We start from the raw sequence: 19691 nt of genomic DNA on the forward strand, positions 1-19691 counted from the left end.
GGGGGCCACTGATATAGAAGACATAGTTTATCAGCTCCTTAGGAGCGAACAATATCACTATTATTCCTTTCAATGACCAGAATATATGCTGATCCAAGATTCTTGCCAGGATACATAGGAGTCAACTCAAAATTCTACCACTGGCATTTTGGGGAATATTTCCCTGTTCGTGTGATTACTGGGAGTTCTTGAAGCTGAACATGCTTGTCTGTTGATGCTGCAGAATTGTCTTCATCTGAAAAAAGAAAGCAACAGGTCTTTGGAGGCAGATAAACACTAGTGTCCTCCCAGGATATAACTGCCTTCCAAATACCTTCCATCTCTTGGACAACTGCAGAACAAAGAGAAAATTAAAGAAGAGTTTGGTATACATCTTTTCAGTCAGAAAAGCTGGAGAAATGTCAAGGACACAGAACATACAGTTGGAAATACCATGTTGCAGCTCTTCTGAGTGTGAAAAATTGGAATGCTGAACAAACGGAACTATCAGTGGAACTTAGTTTGCTTCAGTCAACTAGCATGCATAGCTAATTAGCAGCCTAGTAAGGATACATTTTTTGTTCAGATTTGCTAAAGTTGGGTAAAACTAATTTGCCATGTTAAACAAACCACATATGGGGTTTATAGATATATAAACTGAGTACAAGCAATCATGTTCTTACACTTTTATATTAAATATTTAACATGCATTAATCAAACATCATACATTGTAGTAGAGCTGGATTCAGAATAGTACAAGAGTGCAGAGCTTTCGGTCTTCAACACCCCTACATTTGTTACTGGTTCCTTTTCTTGTACTGAACAAACTTCCAACTTTTTGGACAAGATGTATAGATTGTTAACAGAAAAAATTAGCAGGGGTTGGGAATAAGATACACTGGCTAACTATGTATGAAGGCAGAGGAACAGTGGATGTTTGCAGCAATATATTAATTAAAGCAAAACTCACCCATCAAGAGATATAAAAATGATATCACACAATCTCAGTTGCCTCTAGACAATTCCCATATGCATCAACTATTCTTAATAGAAGAATAATTCCTAGTCCTAATCAAGAACCTAACCAAATTCTTAAAATATTTCTGTCTGCCCTTTCACATGTGGCTTTGTCCAAATTGGTACCAATCTATTTTCATATTCTCCAGATGGAGTAACTCACCTGAGGATAACCTGGAAAGAGCAGAGCTAATCACTTTCCAGACTGATTCAGAGAGGCTTCCATGCCTTCAGCTGTCCCATACTACATTTCTTTAACAGATGATGACCCACATCAGAGAAATGGCCTTCAGGGTACTACTGTGTAGATGTTCTTGCTTCTCTACTTATCGTTTGGCCAAAGAAGATCCAAAATCCAACAGACAATGCCCTAACACAAAAGGCCCTGGAGGCAGGTAATAGTGTGTAGTTATATGATACTGAAGGTAGTATAACATAAGAATAAAGCAGGTTAATACAAAACTGGTTGAAGCAGGGATATAACAAAGTTGCCCTTCAAATTCTGAGTGTCTCCTTAAAGATAGGAAACTACTACTAGTGGACAGCTTGTATGGCTAGATTTTGGAATAAAATTCTCCACTTTGGGCTTGATCTCTCACACAGGATGACCCTTATCTCCAGCACTAAAAAGCAATGCACACTGTTGGCTGCTGCAAAGGATTTAACTCACATTGAGACACCCTTGTAATTGAACCATAGTTTCAAGGTCTCCAGTATAATGCCTGTCCACCATAGCTAGAACACTTAGGTAAGAAAGTCAGTCCATTGGGGTAGGGACAGACCTCTCCTTTCAAAGTTAACAGTAGGGGTTTCTGACTTACAGAATGCATTGTTTCCAAATTATAGCTTTAAAGTCTTGCAAATTCGAATTTTTATTTTGCTTAGTTCTATCCCAACCTGACAAAGGGAGGCTCCTTCACTACAAAAGCAAGCTACTCTTATTTATGTATTCATTCATTCATCTATTTTATATCATCTCTCAAATACATTATTTAATTGTTGCCCAATAATGTTTAAAAACAAAGTACAATATAAAAATGATTAAATAAAAACTTAGACAACACAATCTGCAACCAAGGTGTAAAAGGCTTCGCTTCCTGGATCTCACCTGATTGCATTCCCTTACAGGTGGGACTCAGATCACGCCTCTTCTGAAGAATCTAACTGGTAGATGTAATTGGGGATAGGTGGTCTCTCATATAAACCAATCTGATGCCATAATGGTTGCTGCAGCCAGACAGGCTCCATACCTCGTTGTTGTTGTTGTTGTTGTTTTACAATGAAGATTCTAAACATACTGTCAACTCTTGGTCCCTTTTTTCAATTTAGCTATAACTGATACACATATTTTTATGGGAATTTTTTTTCAAACCTGATAAAACTATTTAGTACATTTGTTGAACAGGATTGCTTATGCTGCCAGTTCTCCATGTGGAAGATAAATGAATTGGAGATACAGGCCACACCTAAATGCAACATCAGTTCTTGAGTCATCTGGGATAAGGTGACAAAGGGGGGGGGATGACAAAAGGCCTAATAATGTCCAGTAGGAAAGTACTCAGTGCTGCAAACATCAGTGTCAAACATGCTGAAGAAAAATAAATGGGTTGAGGAGAGGAAGAAAATGATTTAGCAATTTATATGGAGAATAAAAAGCCAAATGTAATTGTTCTACCAAACTACATAGTTAAATGATACTACCATGTTTCCCTGAAAATAAGACCGGGTCTTATTTTGATTTTTGCTCCAAAAGATGCATTGTGGCTTATTATTTTCTGGTTAGGGCTTATATTCGGAGAAATACGGTACTAAATGCGTCTGGCTGACACTCTTAACTGGGGCTTATTTTTGGAGGCTTTGGAGCATCCTGAAAAATGTTGCTAGGGCTTATTTTCTAGTTGGGTCTTGTTTTCAGGAAAACACGCTATATAAGCCTAATTCCTGGCTGTTGGTAAGAAACTAGAGTTGTAGAACTTGCTATTTCCAAAAAGATAAAAGTTACATTGCCAGCATCAGTTATATCCTATGTGCAGCCTTTTTTGCATCTCACCAATTAAGCAATCTGCTCACCTTCTGGGCTGTAGCATTAGATGTGATGGCCACATAACAGGTGGTAGTACCAGCACAATGCGTGGAGTGTGGGATTTCCTGGCTTCCTATTAGTGCTACAATCTCATCCAAGGAGGGCACACACTCCCGCCCTTTGCTTTTGTGCAGAGCTTGTGTGATTAAATGTCCATAGTGGGTCACTGGTGATCTTGGGAACAATTTCTCCATCCTGTTGGGTCAGGGAAGATAAAGTATTAGGTGAGTAATTCCATTAAGTTTTATTAATTAGAATACTGCACCGACTTCCCTCCAAGATGGCATGCTGAGTGGTGGTAGTGGTGGGGATTTGCTTCTCCTGTTGACAAACAGCTGATTTTGCTGCCAAAGAAAGTTCTTTGGCTGCTGGCTCAAATGGGAGCAGTTAGGACTCTTGGACAACCATGGACCCTCCTGGGAAGAGGAATCCTCGAGGTTGCAATTCCTAGTAGGGGCAGTCGGAGAATCCCAGTCTATATCTTTCCTTTCAGCTGTTTGTTTTTTTAAGCACATCTTCACTTTTAAATGCATATTGGAAAGTTTTATTTTTTTAATTCTTATTTTTAAAAGTTAATTGATTGGTTGAAGGCTGATTTACTCTAACCCCTTGCTTGGTTTTAATGTTAACTTTCCTTCTTTGCTTTACTGTTTTTGGTTTTTTCCCCCACTGTGAGCTTCTTTGGCTTTCACTATGAAGGTAACTGGCAACTTTCTGAGTAATGAGACCAACCAGACTGGATTCACATCTATATAGGATTTCACTGCAGAATTTAACTTTTAAAAAGCTCTGGTCTGGATTTTTTCTTTTTAAATTTTTGATGGAACTTTTCCTTTTTCCCCCCAATGTTCTATGTAGCTATTTTGTTACATTTATCCTTTTTGTTTTAGAAAGGAATTGTTTTCGTTGGTTGTGTAAGTTCAAATACAAGAGAGTCTGCCTTATATTAAAAATGCAAATAATGCATCAAGCTAAAGATAAAGTCTGGTGGGGTATCTTCACAGAAAAATGTTTTTTAATCTACAACTTCAAATTGAAAACTTTGGTTAAAAGCTTAATAAAATTACCTGGGTTTCAAATCAACCTAAAGAGAATACCCAGATGTAAACAAATATAACCAAGCCAGACTGACAAATGGATGGACTGTAATCTAAGTCTATGATGGCAGATTTGGAGTAGTTTGGCTGGAAAGCAGAAGGCCTGTTGCAGAAATTTGAAGATCTGGATTTTACAGACTTAGAATTGGCAAATTTGATGTCTGATCAACTGGACTCTGTTAAGAAGATGGACTTATCATGTCATATTGGTAAATAATTTGGACTTGATTTTCCTGGGAAAATCGATTGATTATACCTAACCAAACAAAAACTGACAAGAGACTTAATATCTTGGTTCACAGTGAAACTGCTTCAACAATGGATGTGGTGGAGATATTTACAATAGAGGTGTAGAATATTGGAAGAGGTATTGTTGGGAAAAGAACAAAATGAAGATATTTGATCCTGAATGGATCAGAGATAATGATTGTGGTGATTTGTGGGAGAAGCCATTGTAGACTTTCTATGAGTTAAATATGACAGATTGTTAACAGAGGGCTTTGAAGTTTACCTTTGCTATTGATTTATCTGTTAACTATTTTGTTTTTACATATAGTAGATAGATTACAGGCTAAGTTGGTTGTAAATAGATGTAGAAGTGTATTGATTGTGGGCCAGCTTTGCAAGGGGGAGAAACTAACATTGTTGCAATATAATTATCAGTAATCAAACAGAGGGGATAATAATTGTTCATGTTTTGTTTTTTGTTCTTTTTAATGCACAGTTTTTGTTGTTAATTTTTTGGAATTTGTATTTTAACTTTTTGAACAAAATAAAAAAAAATTACTAACACATGAAATTGTTTGGAAGGTTTGGACTGGGGGACATATTTCAGGGTTTCAGAGGCTACTGCTGGGTTGAAGCTGTTTTTTCAAGTATTGTTCATTAAATGTTCTGAGTCAAACTGGAGAATAAAGAAACAGATATATAAATAATACTGCACCTACAAAAATATTCTCTCTAAAGGCCTGCCTTGCACATTGCTCAAATGTGTCAAATGAATTATCTTTCTAATCCACTTCCTGCCTACTAGACCATAAGCAAACTTAATGGAAATTTATTGGCAACTGAAATCATGTTGTCTCTGGACACATTAAAAAGGGAGGACATCTTTGTTCACACCCTCCTGCATATAAAACAAAGAAGGATGTCGAACAGGGACTCTCCCACCCTTTCACTTCCCTCAGATTGCGTGAAATAGTCTTTGCCAGTTGCTTTGCAGTCAGTGCTGAAAGTTTGTGACCAAAGTATTTCATTAAGAATGGGAACTCATGGCCATCCCACTATTGCTGAACTACACCTACCAGCAGCACCAACTAGCAAAGCTAATGGTGAACGATGCTAGGAGTTGTAATTCTTCAACAGGTGGAATATCCCAAGTTTCCACTTCTGCATTAGACGTGTTTTGCACTGTTTCCCATTTCTCTGGCTCACCGCTGTAGATGCAGATGCAAATAGCAGAGTATAGGCACAGAAGGTATAAATGTGTAGCTCATGCACACAAGCAGCTGCCAATAGCGCAAATCTGTGGGTGCCCCTGTAATAGGTGGCTCTGTTGTCTGTTTCACCAGTTGGCAGAATATTTCATCCACCAGGGCTGGAAGGTCATGGCAAGTTTGCAGCACCCCCTGCATGAGAAGGATTGGATCTCGCATTTCTTCAAGCTGTTGTAGTGAATGGAAGAGTTTGACAGCTTCATCACGAAGCCCTGCATACCCTTGGCCACCCTGAGCTGCAAAATTGGGCAAGGTGGGGTGAGAGGAAGAAGATAAGAAAAAAACAACAATTAGGTATTATACATTTAAGATCTGCTCAAGCGCTTGCTCTTATTTTCTCCTCTGTAAGGCAGAGAATTGGAATATTTCATGCACACAGTTTGTATTTAAGTCAAGTATTGCATTTGGTCTTTAAATATTGAGTGGTATGGGATTTGTTTTCATTTAAATTCAATATAGTTGATATAATAATTTTTTTAACATTTAACAATGTTTCATTTCTGGCATCTTAAACTTTAGTGAGGTGATGAGTTTTGGAGGGCCCCTCAGGGCCATGCTCCTGAAAGACCACAAGTAACACAACTTTAGCATACAACAAATAATGAAGTCAATAAGTTATGGATTCTGATTACTAGCTACCCACCTGCATAAGGGAAGGGCAGAAGAGGTGCATAAATTGGGCCAGCTGTATAACATAGGATGGGATTATTGCGATAAATTTGATCCAAGATTTCTGGGCTGTCGCGGTTCTCCTGCAATAGAGAGAGAAAAATGGGGGGAGGGGAGAGAGAGATTTAGTCTATATTTCTACTTAATAAGATTACTGAAATTAACATCAGGTTCTTCATGCAAAATTCTTAGAACTAAGGCCCAATCTCTAGAGTTGCCATATTCCAACATAGCATCCTCCTAAGCAGAATGTGTTAAGATGACTGTTGTCTTTGTAAAGGGCCTGGCACTTCAGTAATTGCCGTTATCTGTGATTGACCCAGAAGCTTCAAGAACCTTCCAATCTCCATCTGTATTTTATAATGGAAACCTTAGGAGAAATGGACAATATATGTATACAATAGTACAGCTGTGGAGATGAATTGAAATTAAATAACAGAAATAAAAGTAATCCTCGATTTATAACCATTCATTTAGTCATTATTCGAAGTTACAACAGCACCGAAAAAGTGACTTATGATTGTTTATGATATTTATGATCATTGTAGCATTTCCATGGTCATGTGATCAAAATTTAGACAACTGGTTGGCAACTTGCCAATTGGTTCATATTTATGACATTTGCAGTGTTCCAGGGTCATGTGATCACATTTTGTGACCTTCTGAAAAGCAAAGTCAATGGAGAAGCCAGATTCACTTAACAACCGTGTTACTAACTTAACAATTGTGGTGATTCACTTAACAATGGTGGCAAGAAATTTTGTAAAATGAAACAAAACTCACTTAGCAACTGTTTCACTTAGCAACATAAATTTTGGGCTCAATTGTGGTCATAAGTTGAGGAATGTATCTTTACACTTACAAATAACTTACTGAAATTTAATTTAATGAATATTCATAGCATCCTCCTGAATAAGATCTGCTCATTGCCATATGGTTTGAAAAAGTAAATATCAAAATATTTTGATGCACTTAACATTACATTGAAATTAAAGCTATCAATTTAACCATAAAGGACTGAGTTCCTGGTCCACTCAGAACATTGCATGTGATTATTGTTTTCTGTCCACACTTCAGAGAAAAGTCACCACATGTTTCCCTTGACTATTTTTGCCAAAATCTCCCAGATTCCTATTGCCAGTTAACCATGCCCCCATTCCTACTCCCAACAACATGTCTTTGTGCTCATTTGGTTCCTCACCTCAATGTCACGCATGAGGAGTTGTGTGGGGGTCTGCAAAGGGGCCTTGCTGATGATAACCTTCTGCAAAGCACAAACCCAGTGTACAGCTTCATTTAAGTGTTCTGTATAGAGTCGGTAGCAGTGCTTTCTGCCAAAAACTGTCACTGCCCAGTAGCCTGGAGGAATGGGAGACAGAAGTACTCATATATAATTAATATGAAGATAATCATAGACAAGTGTAAGGAAATTTGACCTATTTTCTTAAAATGCATGGATTATATTTTCACTATGCAAAAAGCGGCAAAAATTAAAAATGCTTCTTAAGTAAATCTATGGAATTTGGATATCTTAGTAGCTGACCACAGCCTGGTAAGAAAACTCAAAAACCAAGCCTTTGCTGAAATCATTCATTCCTGTTGCTACAAAGAAACTACAATGGTATTGAAACTGAGCACAAAATTCTTTAACCATCCGAGAGCAGACAGTCTTTACCTGTTTCCTTATAGGTTTGCTTGTCAGGCCACAGCACAGAGCAGAGGCTAGTGAGAACAAGGGATCCAAGGCGTTGGGCGCTCACCTCACACCCGCTGTAGTAGTCTAGGGAATCTTCTGTCAACACAAACCAGTATTTGCGAGGACGCAGCCAGGGAGTTTTAATACCTCCTCGGACCTCTCTCTGCAGCCAGCCTGGAAGATGAAAAAAAGCCAAGTCCTTTCAGATTTAAGATCATTAGATTACTTTTAAATAAAAAATAAAAAAGGGAGGGGAGGAGACAAACAAACTTGAGTCTAAGTTCCCACCTTTCACAATAGCATCAGGTTCATATTGCATCCTTCCACAGTTCTCTGTGATAAGACTGTGTGTCTCTTCAGTCACTGGCAAAGACCTGAAGGCAGCAAACAGAGAAGAAAAAACAGGCATCAGTCAGACCTACATCAGTACAAATGAAAGGAGATTGATTGATCTTTCCGTAAGATTAAACCCATCTCTTTCAGTCCCCCCCCCCCAAAAAAAAAACAGCAACAATTTGTTGGGCTCCTGATGTTATCTATCCCAACCTATGGGTTTTCATTTGATGGATCAGGAGTCTCTACTGATGGCAGCTAGATTTTAAGTCATAACAGCAGCACTGCATTACCAACACAAATGGTTTTGCAAAGATGAGCCTGAGAAGTTTTGGAAAACCTTCAGGTGCTTTCTCAGTAGATTATCTCTTCTGTACACTTTTATTCTCATATTGGGATATAATTCCCAAGTCTCCCCCTTTTTTAGAAGGAAAGAGGAAGAATATTGCCCCTCAGTCCCATTTCTTCCATAGTGCTGGGAAACTAGTCTGAGATTTTGCACTGTTAACCTCAAACTAAAAATAAGCTGTTTATATAGAAGGGCTGCCAAGAATTTGGGAAATGAAGGAGCTCAGCTGAGGAGAGGATGCTGGCTGGATTGCCTGAGATGAGCGGGGAAGATATATAGAAAGAGAGAGATCTTGGCATTTGTGCATGAGAGAGAAAGCCTCCTCCTCCTCCTCCTCCTCCCTATTCATGATTCTTTATAAGACATTGTAGATAGTCCTATCTCAGAAATTACTGCAGATAAGATTCATCTCTGCAGGTGTTCAAGGCATTATCAAGTACTTTTCTATTTCTATTTGATTTATCCTAGTACTACGCTTAGTCTTTGGGGTTCAAGTAAAAATTAAGTACATTCCCAGGTTCTTCTTATGTCTTCTATTTTCACATTTCCCTACTTCTATCTCATCCCCCCTGCCCCTTTCTCCCAGCTTCCTCTTAGAGCAGAATTCCAGTAGCTTCAGCCTCACAAAAGAAACTTCTACTTCACTCTGCCTTTTCCCAGACCCACTTTGGCAACAGATAAGAAGTAGGAATCACTCACCCAAATAGTTACTTCCTGCCTGGCTATCCCTGATCCCAGCTGGGAACTATTAGCTCTGAAAAAGAGTGGGAGATGTGTGGGTCACCAGGCAGAATTCTTTCCATGGATTTTTTTTGGCTTTCCAGATGAGAACAAACTGAAAACATCAGGATTGATACACTTGGAAGGTATTAATTTGGTCTTAGGGGAGGCTTGGGAATTATACCCAATACTAGGACTGAACCCTAATATGCAAAGTAATCATGAACATTATGTTTTCCATTTCTTTCTCCTCTTTTTGCTTCTCAGTTTAACAAACTGTCAGCTTGAAGCCTGAAGATGGACTCTTTCTCAGAGGAAAACCATAGGGAAAGGAGGGATGTGAAGCTTCTGGTCTGGAACAGAGGATGTTTTAGAGTGGTCAGTCAAATGAATATTAAGTATCTCCCTTTCTTTTATGAGAACAGTAGCCGGAAATGTGACTCTGACTAACATGCAGCAGTCTCCCATGAAAACAGAGTATCTTCCCGATTGCAATGCCGGTTGCCCTCTGTTCCCCATGCCTCATATACAATTCTTTTATGCTCACCTTTCGGAACAACTGCTAGCACAACTGGGTTGAGTGAGGTTCACTTGCAAGATAGAGTCCTGAGAAAAATGGGGTGAATAGAAAAAGAGAAAGAAGAGGAATGTCATCAGGATTCATTCAGAATTGAACATAAAAAGCATGAGACTTAGATTTAAGGAGAATGAGGGCAGAAGACATTATGAAAGAGTTAGAAATTAGAATTCCAAGATAGGTAATATGTTGTCCTGCAATTTCATCATTTATACATTCAAAAGTAAGAGGTTATTTAAACAGAAAATGGGAACGCATAAATAACATTCATACAGGCAGGACGCCTCCCATCCTTACAAGGAAGTATATTATTAATTTGCAGCTTTCCCAGGCTGCCTAGTCTGCACTACTGCCCCTCCCAAGCCAGAGTCTAGCTAATCAACCTTCTCACATCCTGCAAGCTGCAGCAGCTGAACAAGTTCCTGTATCCTCAGCTGACCTCGGTGTTGGGCTGCAGTCTCTTCAGAATTGCACAAGCACTCTGTTGGGTAAGATACAGCCGCCCCCAAAAGTCCTATTGTAGCCAATGCTTCCTTCCCCTGCAAGGGGAGAGGGGGAAGGAGCAGGCAAGTCCTAACAGAAGACAGGAAAATATAGTCTCAGGCACCTAATTCATGTAAATTCCCTAATGTTGGCAAAAATTGTAAGCAAGTTTGAGATGCAGTTGTGAGAGTTTGATGGAACTGTAGGATCTAAAACTTTATACAGTCTAGACATAGTCCCCACAAAGATGCCGCAAATAAAAAAAATGCTGCTGGATTTGTTCTAAGCTGCAGGGAGGGGGAAAGAGAGAGAGAGAGTGAGCAAGAGAGAGAGAAAGACTATATATAAAGTCAAACTGAATAGGGAAAAGCAGGGAGCTACTGCAACAGGTACTGATTAATAGACAGGACACCAACTGTCCTGTGGCATTTTAACACCTGTTGTAACTTGGCCCAAGTTGGCATAGCTCATCATGATTCTCTAAGGGAGACTAGCAACCATCAACAGAGCATGGAAAGATTAAACAACATCAGAACTGGAAAAAATAAAAATGTCCAGGAAACAATTGCAAAAATTAATTTTCCCATCATAATTCACTTCTAAAAATTGTATACTGAACTGCAGATATGGCTGGATTATAAACTCTAAAATATTATTTAAATTATGTCTGAGGCACTTAGCAAGAACTATAAAACTATAAAACACTTTATAATCTCAAACTTAGCTTTTTGCTAAGTTTGCTCCAGTTCCCCAGAACACTGAGACACCATGGAGCTTGTTACTGTTAAACACCATCTAACTGATTTTAATTATTTTCATTCTGAGGAAGAATGCCATGCATTACTATCGACAGTTGCACATATAAAGAGGGAAAGCAGAAAAAAAAGACTGAAGAATAGAAAGATGCACTTCTGAAAACAGGTATGATGTAAATGTCTTTATTATCATGAGGGGGAAAGACACTGAAAAAAACAAAGGATATCCAAACATCAATGGGATTAACTTTATAACAGACTAGCTTTGTTTGAAATTAATTACTGAATTTGTAACTTGTAAGTGGACCAAAACAAACCTGACATTTCAGTAATGCTGAATATGTACAACCTTACAGTTCTTCAGTTTTATAACAGAGTAAACCAAAATCAAGAGTATAACATTATATCCTATTAAAATTTGGTCATGTTCTGATTCTTCAACATTGTTCTTACAACTTGTAGAATATGAGGGTTGAAATATATGCTTCCTTCAATTACCTGCTGTCCTTCCTGCTGCAGCCAATTAACAGCCATTTTACTTTTAGGAAGCAGATATCTCTAAAAAAAGCTTCTGTCAGAAATGTACAGTAACTTGTCTGGAATTCAATTCCCATCAATTAAAAAGAGAAATATGAAACTTCAAATCTTTAGGATGCTCTACAGATTTTCATTAAAACAATGAATATGAATCATAATTCTGAGACACTCAAAGCTAACAATGACACAATGTGTGGCAGGAAAAAAATGGATGAGGAAAAGTCTGACGGCTTGTAGAACAGCTCCCTCATCCTTGCCACTGCCGTTATTTACTTTTAACTCTTTCTCTATGCATGGTTCCCTCAACAGCACTGAAAATAAGCAGATAATGCTCATGCCCAGTAAAACAGATGTTGCCCAGTTCTTATCTAAATGAAGATACCTACCTGACAAGAATATATTTATTGTTTGGGACTGTCGCCTGCACAAGCTGCCAGCTCAGATATACAATACACATTTTCTCAAGCTCTGACATACAATCCACCTTTCAAGGCATGGCTCTTGGTTGCATACAGATTATAAATAAAATAAATATCACCATGTCCAGCCTGACATGGACAAACGGCTAATGTTACACATTCAGCTTCCTTATTTGTACTGGGAACATTAGGCTTGACTTAGTACTGCACCAAAAAATAGCTAGAAAAGGAAAGAATGTGTACAATTTGTAACAACCCAGTACCATCTGATGGTCTACTGAGAGCACTTTATTTTCTTGGTAACTTTTAAATTGGTGACCATAGTATTGGTATCTGAACAGCTGTTATTTATCTTTAATAGCAATGAATATTTGCATTTTTATATTTAAAGTTAAAAAGAGTATGCATGTTGTATTTCTCTTTTTTTTAAAAAAAAGGTTAAATTTGATTTTGTTTATATTTAATGGGATTGGCTTCAAAGAAGGAAAAAGGGATGAATCTTATTTAGACACAAACCTCTAGGTTACATGGCCAGGAGATTCTGCTATGAAATTGTGCCGCCTTCCTGTATTTTTATCATTCATTCACCAGAAAGGCAGGACAGATTGTGAGAGCCCTACTTCTCTCATAAAACAAAGTTAGGGGAAAACATGACAGGTGAAGTTCCTGGAGATAAAGAAGTGGTGATAGCAGGAATTAACAAGCTGCTACTCCAAAATAGGAGATGCTGAGACAAAAGAGCTTAAGGGGAAAAATAGTAAAGCCTCCTCACAGGCTTAGCCATTCTATTACAGACAGGAATTCTGATTTATAAAATTCAGAGCAGCTTATTCAAATACCCATAGCAGAGGGTTTTAATGATCCAATGTAGATAATTGTTTATCTGTAATAAAGACTTATGGTGTAAAAATATTTATTTTTAAAGTACCATAACTTCTTTTGAACCAGGACTTCTCTTGAAAAACCAGTTATTCTTAGGATTAAAAAAAAATGAGCAGGAAATTAAAATAGACATCATTCAGCCTCAAATCAATATTCCCCTTTTTTGGAATTTTACACAGGAAAAGTTGAATGAAAATAGTGCATTTAAATTTGAATTTAAATAAAGGCTATATGAGGAATACTGAGAAGAATGTACTTTTTAAAAACTCAGTAGTGAGGAAAACTATCAATAAATATAAAATGAGTTCAAGTGAGAAAGTTGCTCCTGAATCTAGATAAAGACTATGTTTACATAATTGTATTTGAACAGTGCAATAGCACGGCACTATTTTTGTTTCGTAGAACTGCCAAGTAGAATTGTATGGGCTGTAAAATCCAAGAACTTCTATTTATCATGCAAAAAAAAGTTCTCAGATTAAAGCCCTAGATATAAAACTGCTGAAAAGGAATGCTTGACCAAAACTTCAAATGTTAAAGATTTATAGAGTATTGCCTTTCTATAAAGGAAAGAATGGCAGGAAGAAATTTTCCAAGGGTACAATAGCTTCCAAAGTACCAAAAAACAAAACAAAAACAAAAACAAAACCCTGCCTTTTTAAGCAATTAGTAATGGTGGAAATAGCATATACGCATAGATCTATTCCCATGTTTCTGTTTTCTGATTAAAATTAAGAGTCTGTGTTTCCATTTGCTCCATCTTTCAGTTCTGCTTCCTGGAAAAAAGGAAAAAAAATGTGTGGGGGTGAGACAGTGATCTATCCTATCTCAAGTATGGCAGATGCCCTCTGAATAGCCAGATACTTCAGCAAGTCTAGTTGACAACCACTGACTTCAGTTTCTGATCTCTCTAACTTGACAAATGATACGTTTACATTTACCAGAAGATCCTAGTAGCTTCACGCAAAAGGGGTCAAAAAAGATAAGAGCGGGGTAGTCATAGAGGTTTATATAATAAGCATGATATGGAGGGAGAAATATTCAGAATCTTTTTATTAAGCTGGCAAAAGATTCAGAAGTAGCAAAAATAATTTTTAAATTATTGCATATTTAATTTAGCACATTACCAGAAGATGCAGTAGCCATGTGTTTAAAATCAGTTTTCTTTAACCTGGCATTTACCATACACTCTGGATACTATTCCTGTAACCCTCAGCCAGTCATAGGTTTAAAACAGAGCAATTTATGAAAAAAAAGTCTTATCAGAGGGTCTTGGAGCGAAGTCAAAATGGTAGTTTCAAAGGCACTCTTCCTTTCGTATCAAGGAAGAGCGAAGGAGGGCTGTTGATTCCCAGAACTTTTTATTTGATCATTTGGAAACAGGAGGATGGATTGGGAGCTTATCCAGAATTAAATCATTTTAACTATAATATGGACTCTGTCAAGACTCTCAACTCTCAGAATAACCCCATTGTTGTGGTGGGTATAGACTAGATTTGGCACATTTGTTATCCTTTTCTTTTAATTGATTACATATGCTTCCCATGTTCTTGCTCAGAGGGATTAAGCAGCAACTGCTCCTCAGCTACTGCAAGACAATGTGGAGTTGAGGAAATGCTCCAAAATCAACATGCGCCCAAACACCACATCTCCCACTTGGCACTTCCCTGTAACATGCTTCTAACACAGGGCAACTTTGTCTCCCCATCCTAAACTTGCCATCAAAATATAGTTTCATAATTTCTCCTCAGTCGGTAGTTGGGGAGCGAGAGAGAAAGTAAAAGGGCACAAATCTGCAATGCAGCTAAAGGCAGGGATAGGATGGCTGGTCAAGGTTACTACCCACCGGTCAAGGTTACTATCCACCAGACAGATGATCCTCTGAAAAGAAGGAGTTTTTTTCCCCGCCTTTGGAGTTCTAATAGCAGATTTGTAGAAAACAAAGGAACTCCAGGCCAGTTTCTTCTAGCAGCTATACTGAACTGTCTCAACATGTTATGTCTCGTTCATCTTGACAGTGCCTTTTTTATCTAAGAAACTCCAGAAAAGAAAATATATCCAGCACATCTGAACTCTGAATTAAAACGAACTTTTTAAGATCCTTGGGGTTTTAAAACTAGCCAGCCCTCCAGCCAGCCACCCACACCTCAATTTAGTTTTGTCAGAGAGGACAGCTTGGCCTTTTTACTGTGCCAAGAAGTGACGCCATGAAAAAGATTATCCAGACAAAGGAAAGATTTCCTTGGGGGCTGAATTTTTTCTGCCCTAGTATAGGCATCATCATGCCATTAAACTATGGTTTCATTTGAATTAGAGCTCAGCAATCTGAACTTGATTGGAATGAGAAAGATTTTAGATATGTGGTAAAACCAATATTAAGCTCAGTAAGTAGAAAGTATCTATGAAATGTAATTTCTGGATAATTTCTGTGCTTCGTATTTGATTCCCAAAACCCAGTTTGGAGCAGAGTGCAAATATAGCAGCTACTTATAACTGCAAGATCATAAAAACTCTAGAAAAAGATGTGACTGCTTTAAAGAGTGCAAGAAATGCTTGTTTGCATACCCATGCACCTTCAGACAATTGGTAAATAAGAGTGGAAGAAATAGCTCATCTTGCTAATTTGGCTATTTTTTCTGAAGGGAATAACCAAATTCAAATGGTGGTGGCAGAGGAACTTTCTCTCTGTTTCTTAGGGGGAAAAGAACAACAGAACAAAATATGGGGTGAGAGACCTGAAGGTCTTACTATGAACACTTTGGTAACATTTTGATGGGCTCTATATGATAGCTGTTCATGCCAATCAACACTCAGCCTTGCTCTCCACTCTGAGGCTGAGCTCTTTGACCCTCTATCATAATTAAAAGGAAACAAAGGTGGAGGAAGAAATTCCAAGCATCCAAGACATCAACTTGTCCTATACAACTCATGGCAGAGGCATGGCATAAATATGAGGAAACACTAATTTTTCTGCTCATCTGACCTGCAATTGGATTACCGGTAATTGAAAGGTAAAGAACATGTACCCTCAGGATTTTGCTTCAGCTAGTGTAGTCCATTTTAATGATGATGGGAGTTACCATACAGCAAAACTAGAAGCTCACAGGTTCTCCATTTAGGGGTTAATTTGATCTAAGCAAGTTTGACTCACAAAAAAATAGAGAATGTGCTGCACATACTTGCATATAAGTCCATCCCCAGATAATCCAAGCCTGATTTTGACACTTCAATTCTCAATTTATCTGTTATATACAACAGAAGGAAAGCAATTAACTACCGAGATATAATAAAATCCTTGTGCATTAATACTGACAAAATCAATCAGATTAGAAGGGAGAAAAAGTAGGATGAGAATTAAACTAACAAAACAAATGGAATTCGCACTAAGCACTTTCTAGGTTGATACTTTGTAATATCAGAAGACCTTCCAAACCGGAAAACCTTCCAAGTACCGCTTTAATCTCTTTTTATTATTGCATCCTTAGTAGTTACATAAGATCTTTTGAGTCCCCAGCAGAGGAGAGTGAAACGCACCGAGGGACGCATTTTCTTCCCAGACCACAAAAATGATAAGATTGTTTTCCTTCTAGCTCTCGAAAGAACTCCAAAACGAATGGAACGAAGCTCTGAGGTTGCTCCCGCCTGCGCACAGCTCACCTCATCGCCTTGCCTGCGTAATTCAAAGGTTTCTTCAACTTCTTCTTCACCGGCCACCCCCTTGCTTGCCTCACAGTAGTCGCGTCGCAGCAAGGTGAAGCCTTGCCTGCAGCACAGCAGCCACCATAAGCCGCCGGGGAACGGCATCCGTAGTTTCGGTCTGCGCGGTAAAAGCAGAAAGGGAGGGAAGGAAGGAAGGAAGGAAGGAAGGAAGGGTTGGGCAGGCCGGGCTGGGCTGGTTGATTGAAGCGCCCAGGGCGCGCTTACAGAAAGCGAAGGGAACCTTTTGGCGCCTTGACCTGGCCGTCTGCTCCGCTTGCTTAACCGGGCTCTTGCCCCGCCACCGCTTTCCCCGCCCCAGTCCAGGAGCGGGGGAGGGGCGCGTCACGGCAAAGCCCTGTCGGTTGCCCAGGAAAGTGCCACCCTTTCCGGGGGGGGGGCGGTATATTTCATCACGTGGGTTGGCTTGGCCGGGAATGGATGGCTGGTCAATCCGGGAGCGTTCTCTTTCCTCACTCCCTTGGCTGGAAACGGGACTGCAGTTGGCTGCCAACATTGAAATGCTTCATGAAAAGCATAAAGTATGTACCAAAAGCGTCATTGAAACAGGATGGTGTAGTATTTATTTCCCGGAGAATGGAAAGCGGAGGGAGGGAATGGAAACGGGTACCAAGAAATCTGAAATGTTGAAGGGCAGCAGGAAACCTGGGACAATAAAAAGCATCTTAAATCATTGGGGCTGTCTGCACCTTCTTCTGACTACTCTTTTGGTCAACTGTATTTTCGAGAGAATCGCTGCAGATCAAATAGGGTGGTGTCTGGCTCTGTCCTGTAATTCCAAGAAATTGGGTCAAGTGATCTAAGTTAAGATAACATGAGAACGCTGTTAATAAGTCGAAGCGACCTGCAGTGCTTCCCGATAGGAATCAATACTTGGCTTTCAGGCGACCTCGAAGATTCTAACACAACTTTGGTAACTTTAAGGTCCGTGGACTTCAACTTCAGGAATACTGCTCTGGCAGTATTCATACTATGCTTTCAGCTACAAATCCATAAACCAAATATGCATACACCTCATGTCACTCCCTTCCTCAGATTATGTATGGTTTTATTACTGTTTGCAATTTGTCACCTGGACCTGAAACAATCATTTTGGAAATTGGATTTAGTAACTTACAACATATGTACGTTAGCTCTCGGTAACCAAAAACTATAATTGAATATCACACGTACCGAGCCTGCAGATTCATATTCAGTGTATTATTAAGTAACAGGGAGCATCCGTGCATACCCCCCCCCCCCCCGTGTGTGTGTGTGTTTGCGAGTGCTTCATGACCTGACTTGGAGCTTCCCTTCTGGTTAGTCATTGTGGGAAACAGGATGTGGACTGGATGGGGTTTTGGGCTTTTCCAGCTTTTTGTTATGCTGTTAACTCTTGTTTCTCCTTAGCTATTTTTGAATAGTGAGATTTGCAGTTACTGAAAGTGATATTCTGTCCAGTTTACCTCATTATTGATTTTGTATTTAGTTATGGATAGCTCTGTGGAGCTCTCTTCCGCAAATCTGTTTTTCTCTGCCAGATAATAAGTAATTATTTTTAAAATGAAAAGCATTAAACTTTTCAGCTTCTTTCCATTAGTACCACAAATACTGTGCACTTTTTAAAAGTGAAACAGTGTAGTTTTAAAACAGAATGTAGGTTTACCCTCTAGATCACGAGTGTCAAACTCGTCGCATCACGTGACGTGTTGCAATGTATTGCAACTTTTTTTGCATTGTCGCAGCTGGGGTGGGCATGACCTCCGCATTATGCAACCAGCCCACAGGCTGGCAGTTTGACATCCCTGCTCTAGATCAGGGCTTTTCAACCTTTTCACCCATTGTACCACTTTTAGGATATGGCAGTATCCAAGTACCACCAGTCGCCTAGCAAGGTGTCAAAAACTTGATGACCAAAAAAAAAAAAAAAAAGGTAAAAACTGATGAAGTACAGGTAGTCCTCGACTTACAACCGTTCGCTTAGTGACTGTTCGAAATTACAATGGCACTGAAAAAAGTGCCCCACAAGCCACAGCCGAGTAAGACACCTGCCTGCCCACCCAGTGGCGCTCTTCCTCCTGTCCGAGGTTTTCATTGTTGTGAGCATTTCTGTTGAGGATTGGCAGCGGGGGTGGGGTGGGGCTGTTTGGTTTTTATTCCCCCGTCTGCTGGGTGGTTGCAGCAGGTTTTGGTCACTTCACATGACCCTGGGACCCTGTGACTGTCATAAATATGAATCAGTTGCCAAGCATCTGAATGTAAATCACAAGACCCTGGAGATGCTGCAACATTCCAGCTGATCAGCGCTTCTTCTGGGCTCAGCAGAAGTGCCAGGATCAGTGCCAAGCTCCAGCTGGAGCCTGGCGCTGATCCTGGCGCTTCCACTGAGCCCTGATAGTCCCGAAGAAGCACCGATCCTGGCGCTTCCGCTGAGCCCTGACAGCCCTGCAGCTCCAGCCATCTCTCGCTCAGGCTTGTGCGGTGCTGCCACCAGTTCAGCTCATTCCCCTCCCCCGCTACCACTTTTCTAGGATGGTCACGTACCACCTGCCAGGTGCCAATGTACCACAGGTGGTACCCGTACCACTGGTTGAAAAGCCTTGCTCTAGATTGATCTGAAAATTTTAAAATATTTGACCAGCAGCTAGTCTTTAGCAGCTTTGAGGGATTTACTCAAACTGTGGAGTTGCCAGAGGGTGATTACTCTCATTATTTCTCCAGTTAAGGCAGGGCTTTTCAACCTTTTCACAGATTGTACCACTTTTAGTATATGGCAATATTTGAGTACCACCAGTCACCTAGCAAGGTGTCAAAAACTTGATGACAAAAAAAGGAAAAAGTGATAAAGTACAGGTAGTCCTGCACTTACAACAGTTTGCTTAGTGACTGTTCGAAGTTACAACGAC

At 39.4% G+C, this 19691-nt stretch overlaps 1 protein-coding gene across 1 annotated transcript; it reads right to left on the reverse strand.

Annotated features, from left to right (window-relative positions):
* On the reverse strand, positions 1 to 16930 carry PLEKHH3 (pleckstrin homology, MyTH4 and FERM domain containing H3). Its single transcript, XM_015831520.1, has 9 exons — positions 16747 to 16930; positions 9987 to 10045; positions 8326 to 8411; positions 8017 to 8211; positions 7543 to 7700; positions 6316 to 6424; positions 5611 to 5908; positions 3067 to 3274; positions 1 to 235 (listed from the first exon to the last, which is right to left on the reverse strand). Exons 1-9 carry the CDS (start codon positions 16891 to 16893, stop codon positions 176 to 178), a joined length of 1320 nt encoding a protein of 439 aa, XP_015687006.1. The 5' UTR covers positions 16894 to 16930; the 3' UTR covers positions 1 to 175.
* Between the last annotated feature and the right edge of the window lie 2761 nt (positions 16931 to 19691).

This window comes from Protobothrops mucrosquamatus, unplaced genomic scaffold, assembly GCF_001527695.2.
Source record: "Protobothrops mucrosquamatus isolate PMUCROS unplaced genomic scaffold, P.Mucros_1.0 scaffold_257, whole genome shotgun sequence".
Lineage (NCBI taxonomy): Eukaryota > Metazoa > Chordata > Lepidosauria > Squamata > Viperidae > Protobothrops > Protobothrops mucrosquamatus.